This window comes from Phocoena phocoena, chromosome 6 (assembly GCF_963924675.1).
Source record: "Phocoena phocoena chromosome 6, mPhoPho1.1, whole genome shotgun sequence".
Taxonomy (NCBI): Eukaryota; Metazoa; Chordata; class Mammalia; order Artiodactyla; family Phocoenidae; genus Phocoena; species Phocoena phocoena.
This window is the reverse complement of record NC_089224.1, coordinates 59,692,216-59,711,710: the sequence shown is the minus strand read 5'-3', so window position 1 is coordinate 59,711,710 and position 19,495 is coordinate 59,692,216. Positions and strand designations below refer to the sequence as shown.

General features: G+C 36.1%; 1 protein-coding gene across 2 annotated transcripts in view; it reads left to right on the top strand.

The window, feature by feature from the left end:
- The window catches only part of RIC1 (RIC1 homolog, RAB6A GEF complex partner 1), a 137,410-nt gene that overhangs the window by 63,884 nt on the left and 54,031 nt on the right, over window positions 1–19,495 (top strand). For both annotated transcript variants that reach the window (XM_065879196.1, XM_065879195.1), the window contains exon 4: window positions 17,660–17,767. In XM_065879196.1, the coding sequence (XP_065735268.1) occupies window positions 17,660–17,767 (108 nt within the window). The remainder of the gene's footprint in view (window positions 1–17,659; window positions 17,768–19,495) is intronic.

Sequence of the window (19,495 nt, the reverse complement as noted above, 5' to 3'; positions counted from 1 at the left end):
ACACAGGCCAGTAGATGGACTTATCCATTGAAGGTCGTCTTGATGGCTTTTTCTTTCATGTCTTGTAACTTACAGTGCAATTAATGAAGGAAACTCTGTCAGGGATAAATCAGAAGTAATTTGTGTTAAGCTTTAGGATATGTTCATGTGTTTATGTTTAAATATGAGTTTGGTAGATCTTGAAACTGCAAATCATATTTAATTTCATAATGAAAATAATTTCAACAAACATTTCATCATTATGTATACTACTTTGAGAGCAGAGATTTTTTTCTCCTTATTCTTTCTATCTTTCCACCTTATTGAGACCAGCCTTATTGAGGTTAGTGTTCTTTTAAAAAGGAAAGTTACTGTACTAAAATTCAGTATATTTAATTATCAACTATTAAAGATGAAGATATTATCTTCTTCACTGAAAAAAATCACTCCAAAACAACTATCAAAATTCAGACGTCCCACTCCCTCCCCAAGGCCAATATTTTTACCATCTGTTATGAATTAGTGCTAGGTGGGAAGCAAGAAGAGAATAATTAGTTGAAGTTAGCAATTTCTAACTTCAACACAACTTGCTTTTTCAAAAATCCTGCTTCTTGGGACCTGTACTCAATATGTTATAATAACCTATAAGAGAAAAAAATCTGAAAAATAACATATATATGATATTATATATACACACATATATATTATATATACAACTGAATCACTTTGCTGTACACCTGAAACTAGCATAACATTGTAAGTCAATTATACTTCAATAAAATAAATCTTCTTGCAGGAGAAACCTGCAAGGAAGGGGATATAAACATTTACTCAGTTACATCAAAGAGAATAAAAGAGGTTTGAATTACTTACAGATGTGAAAGATTCCCCTCAACATTTGTTTTTTTCTTTTTGCCTAGTAAGTTTTGAGTGTTAGTTTTCTGGAGAATAAACTTTAACTGCTGTTTTCCCCTTAAGCTTCTATAGATTTAGAAAGTTATTTCTGACAATATATCTTGGTCTAAGTTCAGTTTTTGAACTTGACAAAGTGTGTTTAGTTATCCTAACATTTTTGATTCCCTTTGATCTTCTCAAAACGTTGCATGTGTAATTTGATTTCAATATGTATGTATTCTGTAACAGTACATGTGTAACCTTTAGCTGTTCAACTTTGCGTCTTTTATGTATCCATTAGCTTACATTATAATTGCATGAGCATTTACTAATAAGATTAATTAGCAATGTTATTCTGTAAATTCTGGACAGTGAAAACCACTCCCTGTTGGCCACACTTCTAAGACTGACACCTGAATTCAAAGAATCACAGAATTGTTAAGAGATCTGCCTGATTCATAGAGCCCTATGCACTGTTCTTATCAGACTCAAAGCTGTCTGATTTTGTGATAATGTAAATAAAAAGCTTTTTTTTTCTTTTTAAGAAAAATGATATAAAATGCCTGGTGATAAAGAGTACTACCTCTTTCAGAAAACTCTTCTGAAAAATTGTTGTCATCCATCCGTCCATTTAAGTATTAAATTTTGTCAGGCTCCAGGACTGTTTTAGATACTGGGATGCAGCAGAGGAAAAAGAAAAAAGAAGAAAAACAACAACAAGAAACTCTACTCATACAGCCTGCATTCTTGTAATAGATGGTGATAAATAAGTAAAATACATTACAAATTAGGTGATACATTCTATGCAGAAAAATAAAGCTGGGAAAGGGAATGGGAAGTGGGGAAACAACTTGAAATAGAGTGATCAGGGTCTTTACTGAGAAGATGATGTTTTAAAAGTTCTCAATGAGATGAGGAAACAAAACATACACCCATGGCCAGAGCATTCTGGATTGGTGAGATTTAGAAGGTAAGAAAGTTAATAAGAAGAAATTACTGTGAATAAATTTTAGGTCTTATCTAATAACTTACAGTGAAAAAGTCAGAAGGGAGAAATTTTTTATTAAGTATAAAAAGAAAAATTACATTCTGCTTTTAAAATAATCTAATCCTGGGAAGGCCTACAGTTTATTCTCTTTTTTTGTAAATGGCACCATCATTTGAGCTTATTTATTCTTACCACTTAATAACTCCAATAGCCAGTCTATATCAAGTCCAGTATATTCTACCTTGTATCCCTCATGTCTTTCCCTTCTTCCTAATTCTCAGCAACACTGCTTTAGTTTGGGTTTTGTCATTTTTCTCCTGGATTATTGTAATATCTTATTAATTAATCTTTTGTGGTTTTCCCCTAAGTGAATTTTTCTAACATAAAATTAACTTGCCATTTTTCTACAGTTTTTCAGTGGTTTTTCTTAGCTTTCAGGATTAATCGTGTTGCTTACTTTTTTTGAGTTTTATTTTACAAGTCTGAAGAATGGAGTTAATATCCACTTCATGAAGATGTCATTAGGTTTAAATCAACACCTTAAATTACTCTATAGTACCTAAAATTATGCTTTATTGTTGCCTAGGATTTTGTTATGCGTTCTCTTGTATTATACATGCTCTTACTGGCTTTAATTATCCAGTATATGTGGATGAGGTTCAGACGTTTCTGTAATATAGTACCACTTTCTTAAGCTTCTGGCCCACCTTTCTGGAACAAATCTATTTAGATGTCTCTAGGCAGCCTCAAACTCATCATGTGTAAACCTAACTCATTTCCTCTCTACCAAGCCAAACGTGTTATTGCTTTTCTAAAATTTATTGCCATTACCATGATCTTTTATACAGTGTGTGATGTTGAAAACCTTGGAATCTTTATTTCTTCATTTCTCTTCTTTGTTTGGTAATCAGATTGTATTGATTGATTACAACTCTCTAGTGCCTCTAAAATTTGCTAGTATGTATTTTACTCTCACTTCTCATATTAAGGGTGTTCATGGCCTCTCGTTGCCTATTGAAAAGCTTGTTTACTAACTCATTCTTGTCCTCTAGTCTCTTTCTCCTCCATACTGAAATCCATTCTTTGCACTGATAACCAGATTTATTCTTCAAAGCAGAGACTTGATGATGTGATTCTTGTCTCAGAAACTTTTTTTTAAAGTCTGGATTAACTTTGTTCTAAATAATTAACACCTGGATCTAAAGATACAAAAAAGCTAGCATTATACATCAGTACTTCCTGGAATATTATTTCAGAAAGATCATATCAGTAAAGTTTTTTATTTCTAATTTTTTTATTGTAAAATACACAATGTAACATTTATCATCATAACTGTTTTAAAGTATATATAGTTGGCCCTTTAACAACACAGGTTTGAACTGTGCAGGTCCACTTATACATGGATTTTTTCAGTAAATATGTACTGCAGGATTCTTGGTTGAATCCAAGGATGCAGAGCCACATATATGGAGGGCCAACTGTAAAGTTATGCACAGATTTTCAAGTGCATGGAGGTCTGCATCCCTGACCCACAGGTTGTTCAAGGTTTAACTGTACTTCATATAAGTGAAACCATACGATATTTATCTTTTGTGACTGACTTATTTCACTTAGCCTAATGTCCTCAAGTTTCATTCATTTTGTAGCATATGTTAGACTTTCCTTCCTTTTAAAGGTTGAATAATATTCCACTGTATGTATATACCACATTCTATTGTGAATACTGCTGCTATGAACATGGGTATTCAAATGTCTCTTTGAGACCCTGATTTCAGTTCCTTTGGGTATATACCCCAAAGTAGAATTGCTGTATCTTATGGTAATTCTCTTTTTAATTTTTTGAGGAACTGCCATACTATTATCCTCAGGGGCTGTACCATTTTCTGTACTTCGTGCACAAGGACTCTAATTTCTCTACATTTTTGCCAACACTTAACTGTTACATATGTATTTTTATAGTAACTTGTAGGTGTGAGGTGGTATCTCACTTTAGTTTTGATTTACATTTCCCTAATGATTAGTGATGTTAGGTACTCTTCTAATGTGCTTATTGGCCGATTGTGTATCATTGGAGAAATGTCTGTTTTGAGTCCTCTGCCCCTTTTTGAATCAGGTTGTTTTGGTTTTTTGCTGTTGAGTTTTAGGAGTTCTCTATATATTCAGGGTATTAATTCCTTATCTCATAAACTTCTGTTGCTCTCCAGTCCCCACAAAATAAAGTCCAAGAGATCTGGCTTGGCATTTAGAACCTACTTTTCCCCTATCTCTAGCACACTGAACCCACACTTCCTATGTATTTTAATTCTGTTCATTTGCTATTTGCTTTACTTAATATGCCTTCACCACTATCTTTTTTATGTAAGAAAGCTATCTCACTTGGTTTTCAAGCTCAGGTCAAATGGTTATAAAGCTTTTGACCTCAACTCTCCTATCTTCCCTTGTACCCAAGAAATAGCCGATCCCTCATGTATAATCCCATGGCACTTAAAAAAATTTATACTGGTAGTCCATGAATTTATTCTTATAAAAACAAACAAGTACTATGTTGAGGTATGTTCCTGCTGTGCCTGCTTTCTGGAGAGTTTTTATTATAAATGGATGTTGAATTTTATCAGAAGCTTTTTCTGCATCTATTGACATGATCTGTGGTTTTTATTCTTCAGTTTGTTAATGTATCACATTGATTGATTTGTGGATTTGTGGATATTGAAAAATTCTTGCATCTGTGGAATAAATCCCACTTGATCATGTTGTATGATCCTTTTAATGTATTGTTGGATTTGGTTTGCTAGTATTTTGTTGAGGAGTTTTGCATCTGTGTTCATCAGTGATATTGGCCTGTAATTTTCCTTTCGTGTGATATCTTTGTCTAGTTTTGGTATCAGGGCGATGATGGCCTCATAGAGTGAGTTTGGAAGTGTTCCTTCCTCTGCAATTTTTTGAAATAGTTTCAGAAGGATAGGTGTTAACTCTTCTCTAAATGTTTGGTAGAATTCACCTGTGAAGCCACCTGGTCCTGGAATTTCATTTTTTGGGAGTTTTTAAATTACCGATTCAGTTTCAGTACTGGTGATTGGTCTGTTCATATTTTCTATTTCTTCTTGATTCAGTCTTGAGTGATTACACCTTTCTAAGAATTTGGCCATTTTTTCTAGGTTGTCCATTTTATTGGCATATAGTTGTTTGTAGTAGTCTCTTATTATCCTTTGTATTTCTGTGGTGTTGGTTGTAACTTCTCCTTTTTCATTCCTGATTTTATTGATTTGGGACCTATATTACAAACCAACAGCTAATATCATCCTCACCGGTGAAAAAGCTGAAAGCATTTCCTCTAAGACCAGGAACAAGACAAGGGTGCCCACAATTGCCACTTTTATTCAACATAGTATTGGAAGTCCTAGCCACGTCAATCAGAGAAGAAAAAGAAATAAAAGGAATCCAAATTGGAAAAGAAGTAAAGCTGTCACTGTTGGCAGGTGATATGATACTGTACATAGAAAATCCTAAAGATGCCACCAGAAGACTACCAGAGCTCATCAGTGAGTTCGGTAAGGTTGCAGGACAGAAAAGTAATATACAGAAATCTGTTGCATTTCTATACACTAACAGTGAACTATCAGAGAAATTAAGGAAACAATCTGATTCACCGTCACATCAAAATGAACAAGATACCTAGAAATAAACCTACCTGAGGAGGCAAAAGACCTGTAGTCAGAAAACTGTAAGATACTGATGAAAGAAATGGAAGATGACTCAGATGGAAAGCTATACCATGTTCTTGGATTGGAATAATCAATATTGTTAAAATGACCATACTACCGAAGGCAATCTACAGATTCAGTTCAATCCCTATCAGAATACCAATGGCATTTTCCACAAAAATAGAACAAATAATTTTAAAATTTGTATGGAAATGCAGAAGACTCCAAATAGCTAAAACAATCTAGAGAAGGAAGAACAAAGCTGGAAGAATCACATTCCCTGTCTTCAGACTATACTACAAAGCTACAGTAATCAAAGCGGTATGGTACTGGCACAAAAACAGACACATAGATCAATGGAACAGGATAGAGAGCCCAGAAATAAATCCACACACTTACACTCAATTAATCTGACAAAGGAGGCAAGAATATACAATGGAGAAAAGACATTCTCTTCAGTAAGTGGTGCTGGGTAAGCTGGACAGCTGCATGTTAAAGAATGAAATTAGAACATTCTCCAACACCATATATAAAAATAAACTCAAAAATAAACTCAAAAATAAACTTTGACTCAAAATGGATCAAAGACCTAAATGTAAGACTGTATACTATAAAACTCCTAGAGCAAAACGTAGGCAGAACACTCTGACATAAATCACAGCAGTATTTTTTTGGATCCGTTTCCTAAAGCAAAGGAAACAAAAGCAAAAATAAACAAATGGGACCTAATTAAACCTAAAAGCTTCTGCACAGCAAGGTGCAGGAGTAAAGACGTAGAGGTAAAGAATGGACTTGAGGACATGGGGAGGGAGAAGGGTAAGCTGGGATGAAGTGAGAGAGTGGCATGGACATATATATACTACCAAATGTAAAATAGCTAGCTAGTGGGAAGCAGCCACATAGCACAGGGAGATCAGCTCAGTACTTTGTGACCACCTAGATGGGTGGGATAGGGAGGGTGGGAGGGAGATGCAAGAGGAAGGAGATATGGGGATATATGTATATGTATATCTGATTCACTTTGTTATAAAGCAGAAACTAACACACCATTGTAAAGCAGTTATACTCCAATAAGGATGTTAAAAAAAATAAAAGCTTTCTGCGCAGCAAGGGAAACCATTGACAAAACAAAAAGACAACCTACTGAATGGGAGAAAATATTTGCAAACAATATGACTGATAAGGGATTAATATTCAACATACATTAACAGCTCATATAACTCAACATCAAAAAAACAAACAACCCAATTAAAAAACGGGCAGAAGATCTGAATAGACATTTTTCTGAAGAGGAAATGCAGATGGTCAATGGACACATGTAAAGAGACTCAATATTGCTAATTATCAGGGAAATGCAAATCAGAACCACAATGAGATGTCACCTCACGCCTGTCAGAATAGCCATCATAAAAAAGAACATGAATAACAAGTCTTGTCAAGGATGTGGAGAAAAGGGAAGTCTCGTGCACTGTTGGTGTGACTGTAAATCAGTGGAGTCACTGTGGAAAACCATATTTTTAGTCAAAAGACTAAAAATAGAACTACCATATATGAGTTAGCAATTCTACTCCTGGGTATATGTCAAAAAAACCCCTAAAAACACTAATTTGAACAGATACATGCACCCCAGTATTTCTAGCAGCATTATTTGCAATTGTCAAGATATGGAAGCAACCTAAGTGTCTATCAACAGATGAATGGATAAAGAAGAAGTGGTGTGTATATATGTACAATGGAATACTACTCAGCCATAAAAAAGGAATGAAATATTGCCATTTGCAGCACCACGGATGGACTTGGAGGGCATTATGCTAAGTGAAATAAGCCAGACAGAGAAAGACAAATACTGTATATCACTTCTATGTGGAATCTAAAAAATAAAACAAATGAGTGAATATAACAAAAGAGAAGTAGACTCACAGATACAGAGAACAAGCTAGTGGTTACCATTGAGGGGAGAGGCAATACAGGGGTGAGAGAGTAGTAGATACAAACTATTGAGTGTAAGATAGGCTGCAAGGATGTATTGTACAACACGGGATGTATCCAATATTTTGTAACAACTGTAAATAGAGTGTAACCTTTAAAAATTGTATTAAAAAGCACACAGATAATGAGAGACATACAAAAAGTAAAGAGGGAAATTGTGAACCTTGTCTGCTTTTTCAGATTCCAGTCTCATTTCACTCTCCAGTTAGCTTTATATCTTTTGAGTAAATAAATACCTAAGAGTTGAGTTGCTGGGGCATATCACATGTCTAGTGATTTTAGGTTGGATCATGGGCATTGTATTAGGTATCAAATGTCTGATTTTCATTCTTTTGCTTTAAAGAATGTTGAGGTTTGTTTTGGATGGCAGTTAAGTTGGAGAGCTTCTTGATCCTTTTGAAGCTTGTTTGTGTATTTTTAGGGTAGGTTCAACCTTTACTGTAGATTAGCTTAGCCCTTCTGAGCTCTCTGGTAACGTCCTGGGTCTTTAATGAGGTCTCTTTTATGTGGTCAGAACTGGAATGTCTCTCAGCCCTATATGAAGGGTACAGCTTAAAACTCTGGTAGTTATTCTTTGGCTGACCTTGTGGGGTTTCACCATATATATGCATAGCTTAGTATTCAGCAAGACTTAAGGGCAATCCCTTAAGCTCTAGGTTTCTAGAGCTCTTTCTCTGTATCTCTCACCTCTCTTGTACTCTGTTCCACAAATAGCTGCTTCTGCTTCCCTGAACTTTAATCTTTTTCTCCTCAGCTTAACAAGACTGCCATATTATGCTTGTGTCTTCCCACCATACATGGTAGTCTAGAAAGGGCCTTCTATCAGAAAACCTTGTTTGTCTCCCTTCACTCAGGATTATAGTCCTGTTCTGCCTGTTATGCAGTGTCTGAATATGGTTGTTTTATATATTTTGCCCAGTTTTTTAAAAAATTGTTTCTGGAGGGCTAATTTGGCACCAGTTTGCTGTTAGTATAATAATAACGTGACTGATGACCACCTATGTGTCCGTCAGTCAGCTTGAACAATTTTCAGTCTTTTTTCACTGAGTATGTTTTAGCACATTCAAGATATAATCATTTTATTTCATGCCCAAATACTTTCATTATTGATATTCTGGTAACAATTAGGTTAACTGAAAATGATGAAACAGGAGGTATGGAGTTTGATGAAAGAAACCATCCTGAGCCTTTCCAGAACTATGGTTGGAGAACCAAAGCCTTTTGGTCCAGAATTCACCTAGGATTGCCAGAACTTCCTGGATCAAGCCTAATACATTCCAGAATCATTTTAAAATCTGATAACCTGAGTTGTAAGAGAGTAGATCTTGAAAGTTCTTATCATAAGGGGAAAAAAATTGTAACTGTGAGGTGTTGGCTGTTAACTAATCTTATTGTGGTAATCATTTTACAGCGTATACATATTGCAAATCATTTTGTTGTGCACCTTAAACTCATACAGTGTTCTATGTCAATTACACCTCAAGAAACTGGAAAAAAAATGAAAATCTGGAATGAGATTTTTTTTCATCATCATCAAACACTTATTGTATGCTTTACTATCATTTGTAAGGCACTAGCTATTCTGTTGCTGAAAAGGTATAAGATGCTAACGAAGAGAGACATATTTTTTTTTTTGAGAGACATATTTAAAATTGATGGCAATATGCAATGGCAAATGCCAAGTGAATGAACATCCCTAAAGGTGTTAGTAGCATTTCAGGGGAAAATACTTGAGTTGTCAGGGAAAGGTTTGTAGATAAGGAGATTTGAGCTATACTTGGAAGGAAAGATAGGCCTTAGGGTAAGTTATGTTGCTAGGAAAAACACTGTATAGTTAGCTATACTTCTGAAATTCCTATCCGATGTCCCTGTGTCGTGCGCTGCCCGCCCCACCCCCAGCACCACCAGATCCATCAGGTTATCTGCTATGTTACTGTTTTCTTTAGCTGGCACTTAAAGTATTTGAGATGTCCTGCACACTAGACTTTGTTGAAATCAATGCCTGTTGAATTTAACTGCATAGTGACAGTTTTCTGTATCATCTTGTTTAGCCCTCCAAAGCATACTTGACATATATATTAAAGGCAGTTTTTTCTTTTTTTTTTTTTTTTTGCGGTACGCGGGCCTCTCACTGTTGTGGCCTCTCCCGTTGCGGAGCACAGGCTCCGGACGTGCAGGCTCAGCGGCCATGGCTCACGGGCCTAGCCGCTCCGCGGCATGTGGGATCTTCCCAGACTGGGGCGCGAACCCATGTCCCCTGCATCGGCAGGCGGACTCTAAACCACTGCGCCACCAGGGAAGCCCAATTTTTTCTCTTTTAAGACTTCTTTGTAATTTTTATGATACGTTTTTGAGTACTGTAGTTTGCTTTTTATTTTTATCTGTTTAGTGGGAAACTACTCCCTCCTCAAGGCTATGGGAAGTTTGACTAGTAGTTGACCTACCCCTCATTTCATTTTTCATTGCCCTTTGGGGGCTGTTCATTGATATGAATGCATTGCATTCATTAGAATGGAAAGCTAGGAAACTTTATTTTAAAAATAAGTTTATTTTTATTTTTGGCTGTGTTGGGTCTTCATTGCTGTGCGTGGCTTTCTCTAGTTAATGGTGAGCGGGGGCTACTCTTTGTTGCAGTGCACGGGCTTCTCATTGTGGTGTCTTCTCGTTGTGGAGCATAGGCTCTAGGCGCGTGGGCTTCAGTAGTTGTGGCATGCGGGCTCAGTAGTTGTGGCTCTCGGGCTCTAGAGCGCAGGCTCAGTAGTTGTGGCGCACAGGCTTAGTTGCTCTGCGGCATACGGGATCTTCCTGGACCAGGGCTTGAACCTGTGCCCCCTCTGTTGGCAGGTGGATTCTTAACCACTGGCACCACCAGGGAAGCCTGGAAACTGCTTTCAATTCATGAAAAATACATCCGTAAAACAAAACTCTTAAACTGGCTTAATTTCATTTTCCCTACTTTCTTATGATATTGGACTTAATATTACTACCTCTGATAAATATATAGCAGTTTAGAGATGTGGAGAAGAGAATGGCACTTGAAATTAGAGCCACATGGGTTTCAGTCTGGGCTGTACATTTTATAGGCAATAACTTTAGAAAAGCTGCTTGTTCAGTTACTTTCTATGTTTTTGTGCATCTGTAAATGAGAACAATGAGTTAATACGTTCTTAGTAAGTTGCAGTTGTTGTTGTCTAGGTTGCCTTTTGAATTATTAAACATAATCTGCTTCCACTGGATATTTAAGACAACTTGTGTGTGTTCAGGAAAGAAGGAAATTCAAGTTCACTAAATATATGGATTCTCTTATAATCCATTTATTTCTCTAAGGTCAGTAGTAATGTCCCCTCTTTCATTTCTGATTTTAGTGAGTTGAGTCTTCCTTTCTTTTTTCCTTAGGTTTTTCAATTTTGTTGTTGTTTTCAAAGAACTACCTTTGCTTTGCTTGATTTTCTCTATTGTTTTCCCATTCTCTATTTTTTGTTATATCCGCTCCAGTCTTCATTATATCCTTCCTTCTGCTAGTTTTGAGTTAAGTTTGCTCTTTTTCTAGATCCTTTTAAGGTGTAAAGTTAGGTTATGGATTTGAGATTTTTCTTCTTTTTTGGTGCAAGCATTTTAGCGGTAAATTTTCCTCTGATCACTGCATTCACTGCCTCCTATGGTGTTGTGTTTTCATTTTCATTAGTCTCAGAGTATTTTCTAATTTTCCTTTTGGTCTTTTCTTTGACCTATCGGCTGTCTCAGAGGTGTTGTTTAATTTCCACATATTTGTGAATTTTCTAGTTTTCCTTCTGTGATTGCTATCTAGTTTCATTTCATTGTGGTCAGAGAAGATAATTTCAATCTTTTAAAATTTATTGAGGCATTTTGGTGGCCTAACATGTTCTATCCTAGAGAATGTTTCATGTACATTTGCGAAGGAATGTGTATTCTGCTGTTGTTACTGGGTAGAGTTTGGTATACATCTTAGGTCTGAGTGGTTTGTAATGTTCAGATTCTCTGTTTCCTTACTAGTCTTCTGTGTAGTTGTTCTGTGCATTATTGAAAGTGCGGTATTGTCCATTTGTTACTTTAGAACTATTGTCTAGTCATTACTTTAGAACTTTTTCTCCCTTCAGTTGCTTCAGTATTTGCTTCATGTGTTTTGGGGCTCTGTTGTTACATGTGTTATCTGTTTATAATTGTTATATCTTCTTGCTGGTTTGACACTTTCATCAATATATAATGTCCTTTATCTCTTTTAACAATTTTTGATTTAAAGTATTTTGTCAAATATTACTGTAACCACTAAGCTCTTAGTTATACAATTTGCATGGAGTATCATTTTTCATCCTTTCACTTTCAACGTATTTGTTTCTTTTGATCTAAACTGAGTTTCTTATAGAAAACTTAGAAATGGAATTATGTGGTTTTTTAATCTATTCTGACAATGTGTCTTTTAATTGAAGTGTTTAATCCATTTACATTTAAAATAATTGCTGATAAGGAAGAACTTCTGCCATTTTGCTGTTTGTTCTCTGTGTGTCATATCTTTTTTGTTCCTCGGTTCCTTCATTACTGTCTTTTGTGTTTAATTTTGATTCCTTTTTCATTTCCTTTTCTCTGTATATTTCAGGTTTCTTTAGTGGTTATCTTGGGATTACATAGCGTCTTACACTTAAAACAACCTAGATTGAATTAATAACAACTTGGTTTCAGTAACGAAACTATATTCCTCTACATCTTCATCCTTCCCCTTTTATGTTCTTACTGTCACACATTACATCATTATACATTTTGTGCCCATAATGTAGATTTAGAATTATCTTTTCATTCATTAGTCTTTAAAATCATATAGTTAAAAAGGTGGATTTCCAAATCAAAAATACAATATTGCTGGCTTTATGTTCACCTATGTAGTTACCTTTACTGATGTTCTTTATTTTTTTCATATGGCTCTGGATTACTGTTTAGTGTTCTCTCATTTCAGCCTGAAGGACTCCCTTTAGTGTTTGTTGTAGTTCAGATCTGCTTGTGACAAAATCCCTCAAATTTTGTTTATCTGAAAATCTCTTAATTTCTCCTTTATATTTGAAGGATAGTTTTTCTAGTTAAAGAATTCTTAGTTAACTTTTTTTTTGTCTTCCAGCATTTGCATTGTCATCCCACTGCCCCTGTCCTCCGTGGTTTCTGATGAGAAATTGGCTGCTAATGTTATTGAGGATCCCTTGTATATGATGCGTCACTTCTCTTGTTGCTTTCAAGGTTCTCTTTGTCTTTCAGTAGTTTGAATACGATGTATCTTGTATGGATCTTTTTGAATTTATCCTTCTTGGGAGTTTGCTAAGCTTCTTGGATGGTTAGATTCATGTTTCTATTAGATTTGGGACATTTTCAACCATTATTTCTTCAAATATTCTTCCTACCTCTTCCTCTTGCCTTGCCTTTGGGGCTCCCATTATATTTATGTTGGTATGTATGGTGGTATCCCACAGTCTCTTAAGCTATGTTCATTTTTCTTCATTCTTTTTTCTTCCTGCTCCTCAGACTACATAGCTAATAAAATCACTCATGAATAATAATCACAAACTATTAATTTGTTGGGTTTTACTGGACCACAGTCTAACAACTCAGTTATTTGATGTGGTATACAGTTGACCCTTGAACAACATGGGTTTGAACTGTGCAGCTCTGCTTATGCACGTTTTTTTTTTTTAGTAAACGCAAATAGTACAACATGATGCACGGTTGGTAGAATCTGTGAACGCAGAACCACAGATAAAGAGGACTGACTGTGGGACTTGAGCATCAGTGGATTTTGGTATGCATGGTGGGTCCTGGAAACAGTCCCCTGCACACACCAAGGGACAGCTGTACTGTGTAAGTCAGCATAGGCTAAGTCCCTGCGGTAGAGGATAAAAGCAGAGCATTGTGTACCAAGTGTTGGCTCTTTAAAGTCTCCGCCCAGAAATGACCCAAATCACTTCCCCTTGTGTTTTATAGGCCAAAGTAAGTCACGTGGCCATACCTAATTTTAAGTGGTGAGGAAAGCACAGTTCTCTATGTACCCCAGAATGAAGAATATATTATGTTTCAATAGCTTGAATGACAACCAGGTATGCATACAATGTCATTGTATGTGTCTGTCTCTGAGAAGTCTGTATTAATGACCGGGAACTATAATTCTCAATATGCGTTTCTCATATCCCTTCAGAAAAGATTATGATAAAATTGTCTGAAAAGACATTTCTACTGCCACTGCTAGTAGATGCCTTTGTGTACTCTTTTAACAGTCTCCTAATTAATTTACACACTACTCCCTCCCCACTCTATCACCAATCCATTCTTTAGCATTCATTGTAATATTTCTTTGTGTACACAAAGGTTATTATTAGTCTCTTTAACTCTACTAGTTTTCAGTTTAACTCCTTCACTTACTAGCTCTGTGACCATAAACAAAATTCTTAATAATAAACTGAAGCTTCAGTTTCTTTTCTGGAAAAATACAGATAATAACACCTGACTCATAGGATTGTAATCAGTCAGTTGACATAATGTGTGCAGAACGTTTTGTACACTCAAACTTGGTAACTGCTCAATTTATTGCTTTTTTTCCTCCTGGTATTCAGTGCTGTTCATAGTTTGGCTTTCCCTTACAAAAATCTGATGCAATACTCTCAAATTACTGTTGAACTATAAGTAATAATATTTTTGATCAGAAAGTTAGATTTTTTTGTTAGTGTAATTTTTAACAGTTTACTGCATTTTAGTATGTTTGGAGGAAGGGATGGAAATTATACTGTGAAGTTTATCTCCTAATTTTATAATGGAAGTCATTGAAAAGTCAGGATTTACTTAAATTTGCTATAAAATTCTTATCATAATACTTTTAGCTCTAATAAATGATAGTATTTATATAAAGGAAAATAGTTTCCAGTTTCAAGATGGGTAATGAGGTTTCCACCTTTTTCTTGAAAATCACCAACAGGACAAAAAGTTGAAATACTGTTTTCATCTTTAATGAGAGCTGGAGGTATCTCTAACCCATGACCTAAAAATTGAATGAGAAAAAATAAATGACTTAGGAAGAATATCAAACCTGAGTGCCTAACGTTACATATATGATATTGATGAAAAGCAAAACCCTAGAACCCTAGAATGTTTGATCTGCAAAACCCTAGAACGGCTCAGGTACTAGTACCACAGAATATAGGAGTGAGCCAGGGGCCATAAATGGGGATTGTTTGAAAAATCTGAATAAGGAATAGGATTTCTATGTTCTCACCTCACAGGAGACAGGATGTCTGATTAAACCAGAGGGATTCCAGACACAGAGTAGGGCAAGGATGAGATGCTAAACTAAAGATGGGGATTAAGTGAAAGTTGTTGTACTGAACAGTAGGATGTCAAGCTTTCTTCCCCTGCTTGGCTCCAGACTTCTGGCTTCTGTACTTGATTGAGGGATTCTTCCTAGGGAAATTAAATCACTCCCGATGAATGACCCAACAGCCTCTCATATTGGAAGACCTCAAACAAAAATGCCTACCCTGAGGTCCACCAGTTGACAACCCGACTTGAACACATAGAGCTTATAATTAGTTTTTTCTCATTAACCTCTTGAACATGAAGAAAGATGTTATCCATCTTAGGAAAGTTTCTAACGTAAAATAGAGACACACAACAGAAAAAAGGAAACTCAGAGGAAACAGGCAATACAGGGAACAGAAACACTTTGGGGAAATGAAAATTAACCACCTTAAACAGGTATTGCCTAATTAAAAAAAAATTGATGCTATAAGAAAAAAGGGGAGGTGGGTGTGAGAAAGTTCCTGGAATGAAAAGTATGATAGCAGAAATTAAAAATTCAATAAAAGCATTAAAAGAAACATTTGACAGACCCTCCCAGGATATAGAACAGTGGCAGAAGAAATGTCTTCAGACAACTTTATCATAGTCTTTTTTGAAGGGACAAACATTCATTCAAGTGTCATAATAAAATAGAGACATTTCAGAATTGAGAGTTCTAAGTTTACTTCTCATGCACCTTTCCAGGAAGCACCAAGAATATGTGAACCGAGGAAGATACAGGATCTATAAAATAAAGGGTTCAACATAGGAAAGAAGCAAAGAAATCATAAGGATGATGACAAAGTAAATATCATGTTGATAGCTGTGCATTAGACTTAGTAGGGCAATGGGCATAAAGAGGGATGCCTCCAAGGGCGGGGGGGAAATGGAAATGATAAGCTATGTAGCAGGTTTGACCACATAGAAGATTGTATTGAGAATTGTTTTGTCAGACCTATTAAGGAGTATGAGATGACTTAGGTATAAGTTTAAAGAAAAGCAAGCAGGGCTTCCCTGGTGGCGCAGTGGTTGAGAGTCTGCCTGCTGATGCAGGGGACACGGGTTCGTGCCCTGGTCCGGGAAGATCCCACATGTCGCGGAGTGGCTAGGCCTGTGAGCCATGGCCGCTGAGCCTGCGCGTCCGGAGCCTGTGCTCTGCAACGGGGGAGGCCACAACAGTGAGAGGCCCGTGTACTGAAAAAAAAAAAAGAAAACCAAGCAAATGAAACCATGTGGACAATTACCAAGTTATTTAAGGAAAGATTACTGAACACTACTTGACCCAGAAGTGAAAAGTATTTATGTAATCATCATAATGAAAACAGTTTGGTATAATTATGTTGGGAGGTTGGGAAAAAATGGGTAAATGAGAATAAAAAGCTAATGTCTAAAATTAATAATGTTAAAGCAGTGTAAACACATGGTTTAAAAAATACGCAGGTAAATAGAAGAAGATAACAGCTCAGAGAATTCAAGCTGGTTGCCTCCTCACTGAAAGAAGACTACTTCAGTAGTTATTTTTGTTTGTCATAAGCCTTCTAGCACTGTTTGACTATTTATGTGTATGTATTACTTTGAATAATAACTTTAAAACTAGATGTACATGGAGAACATCTCAGAAAATTCATCACAGTGTTTTGTGTGGTTAGCAATTCAGATATGACTCCTGTAAACTAATAACTCATGATGTCCTTTTAAGGGCTGTCATATCAAACATACTAATTGAACATGAACATGTTTGGTTAAACATTAGCCAATTTAGCCATTCAGACACGTAGAAGGAATCAAATATTCCAGGTCATGGCAGTAGCAGAGCAGGATAGTAATAAAGCACCACCAGGTTTCTGTATGGAAAGTAATCTAAAACTAAGTAAGCATCTAAATAATTTTCTGAGCATCCAGATAATTTTCACAAAGCTAGGAACCTTAACTTGTTAGATTCTTCGCACTTAGTTTTAATAGTATTGACAAATTGGTTTCTAGGATTGTAGGGGATGAGAAGGAAAGATGATGTAGGCAGGCTAATTGTTGCCTAGAGTAAGTGATAGCTGATAGTAAGAGAAGAGACAGATAGCTGTTAAATTCTAGCACAGGCATTGAGAAAGAGTGGTCCAATGCCATATGGATATAAAGATTCCAAAACAGCTTTATAGTCCTTTTGAGGACTTGTATGTGACAGCTCAATTATGTTGGCATTGACCTAGCCACTCTAGTGCAGCCATTTAGTGCCAAGGAGTTTTCGAATTTACCCATTTTGCCACTTAATGTAAAACATCTCCTAATTGCATCCCTGAATCTGACCTTAAGTCTGATACATACCTAAAGGATAGGAATCAAGAATGAGGTGTGGAGCAAGGGAAGATGAAGTGACGATTTGGATCACTTCGGACGTGCACTGTATAATAGAATGGTATATAAGGTTCGTAGTTGCTCAACTCAGAAAGGGCTGTCAGTCATTTTAAATGTGTGTTGGTTCCCTTGAGACTTAACTTCTATCTTTACTGTTTTTTCCCCTAAGATTCTTTGCTCCTCTCTCTCTTCTCCCTCCATTCCCACTCCCCCCAATATAAGTTACACTGGTCAGACACATTTATTTCTAATTGATAAATAGATATGTCTGCTATAGTGGAATTTAAGTATGTTTTTCATTTGAGAACCTAAAGGATGAACACCTGATTTTTACGTTTGATTGTGTTACTTTATTTGATTGGCTATTAGTCACAGAGTGGAGGAGAATTCAGTATCTTTCTCTTTAATCCTATGTATTTGCTTTTTTTTTTAGAGGAAGTCCACAAGTGAAGGGGACACCCCATTTTAAGGAAGAACAGTGTGCTCCAGCATTAAATTTAGAGATGAGGAAAATACTGGATTTGCAAGCACCCATCATGAGGTACAGTACTTTGGTTAAATTTAGCATTTTGTGATGACAATATACAGTGTAGTTTGTTAATCGCATGAGCAGTAGGAAAGTTGATTTTCTTTCTTTTCATTGAGGATCATTTTTTTTAGTCCTAAAAATTCTTGATTAGCCCTTATAAAAAATGTAAAATTTTACAGATGGTACATTATTATACTTAAATTACTGTAATAAAGCCCACAATTTGGGTATACCAACTGTAATTTTATTTAGAAATTTATATTTTTTGATAAGATCTAGAATTGTTTAAATGGTATAACATAGTACATGTTACTTAAAAAGATACTCATGCATTTGTAAAAACATTGAGGGCACTTTCTCTTTTCTTTTTTTTTTTTTGCGGTACGTGGGCCTCTCACTGTTGTGGCCTCCCCCGTTGCGGAGCACAGGCTCCGGACGCGCAGGCTCAGCGGCCATGGCTCATGGGCCTAGCCGCTCCGCGCCATGTGGGATTTTCCCGGACCGGGCACGAACCCGTCCCTTGCATTGGCAGGCGGACTCTCAACCACTGGGCCAACAGGGAAGCCCGAGGTCACTTTTTCTTGAAAAAACTTCCCAAATATGTTGTTGGGTTAAAAAAAGTGAGGTATACTGTACATAAAAATGCTACTGTTTTATTTTAAAGCGAGCTGGTGGTGGTAATTTATGTGTTGTTCTGGAAGAATACGTAAGAAACTGGGCATGAGAACTGAGTGGCTAGGGGGGACAGTTTTGGAAAAAAGACTTTTTACTATGTAGTCTTATTGTTGACCTATATGGATACAATACGTGAATATAGTAAACTATATGAATGTAATACATATGTTTCTTAAATTCTTCTGATTCACAGTTCTAACTAGAGGCTTCCTTCATCATTTCTCTTGTTAGAATACAGTACAGATACTAGAACCTGTTAAATAGAATTGTATACAAGTGGCTGGCTATTGTCTTGCCTTGTTTAATCTATCTTTTTTTACTTTAAGTCTCCTCAGAGAAGAAGAATGCCTTTTTGTTGTTGTTTTTATTTGTTTAAATGTGATCAGGGCTACAGGAGATTGAGTTCAGGTTACTCTTTATCTCAGATTTTATTTCAGAATAGAGATCCTTTTCAAGTGTGTAACTTGTGTAAGGAATTTTGAATGTCTGGGTTCCAAGCTGGATGGAACTGTACAAGCATGGCTTTCTATCTCCACCTGGTGGCAAAAACTGTGTGGTTCATGGATATAGGATAGAAAAAGAGCCTTTAAAAAAAGAATTCCTGCTGTCTTGTACAAGTTTAACTTGTCAGATGCTAGTTTTTAATCTACTAATTTAGATGATTGGAAATCTCTCATTTTCTCTCAGACCTTCAGTAAAATGATTGCATTTCAGAGCAGTGTTATTATTAGCACCTGTAACATGTACCTCCTGGAAATTTGATTGGAGAATTCCTATATACTTTTGAATTGAGTGAGGGGGCATAAAACTTGGCCTTTAAACCAACTGTTTTCCCTCCCACTACCAAAAATTAGTCAAATAAAGTTAGGGACAATGATTATGCTGTTGCTTATAGGCATAAGATTGCAAGAGTCTGCCATCTTTTAATTTTTGATTGAAGAAAGAATTGGATTAATGTTAAGCATCTACACCTTGTTATTAATTGAGGATAGAGAATATATAGAAAGTTAAAAAAGTACTGGGACTTCCCGGTGGTGCAGTGGTTAAGAATTCGCCTCCCAATGC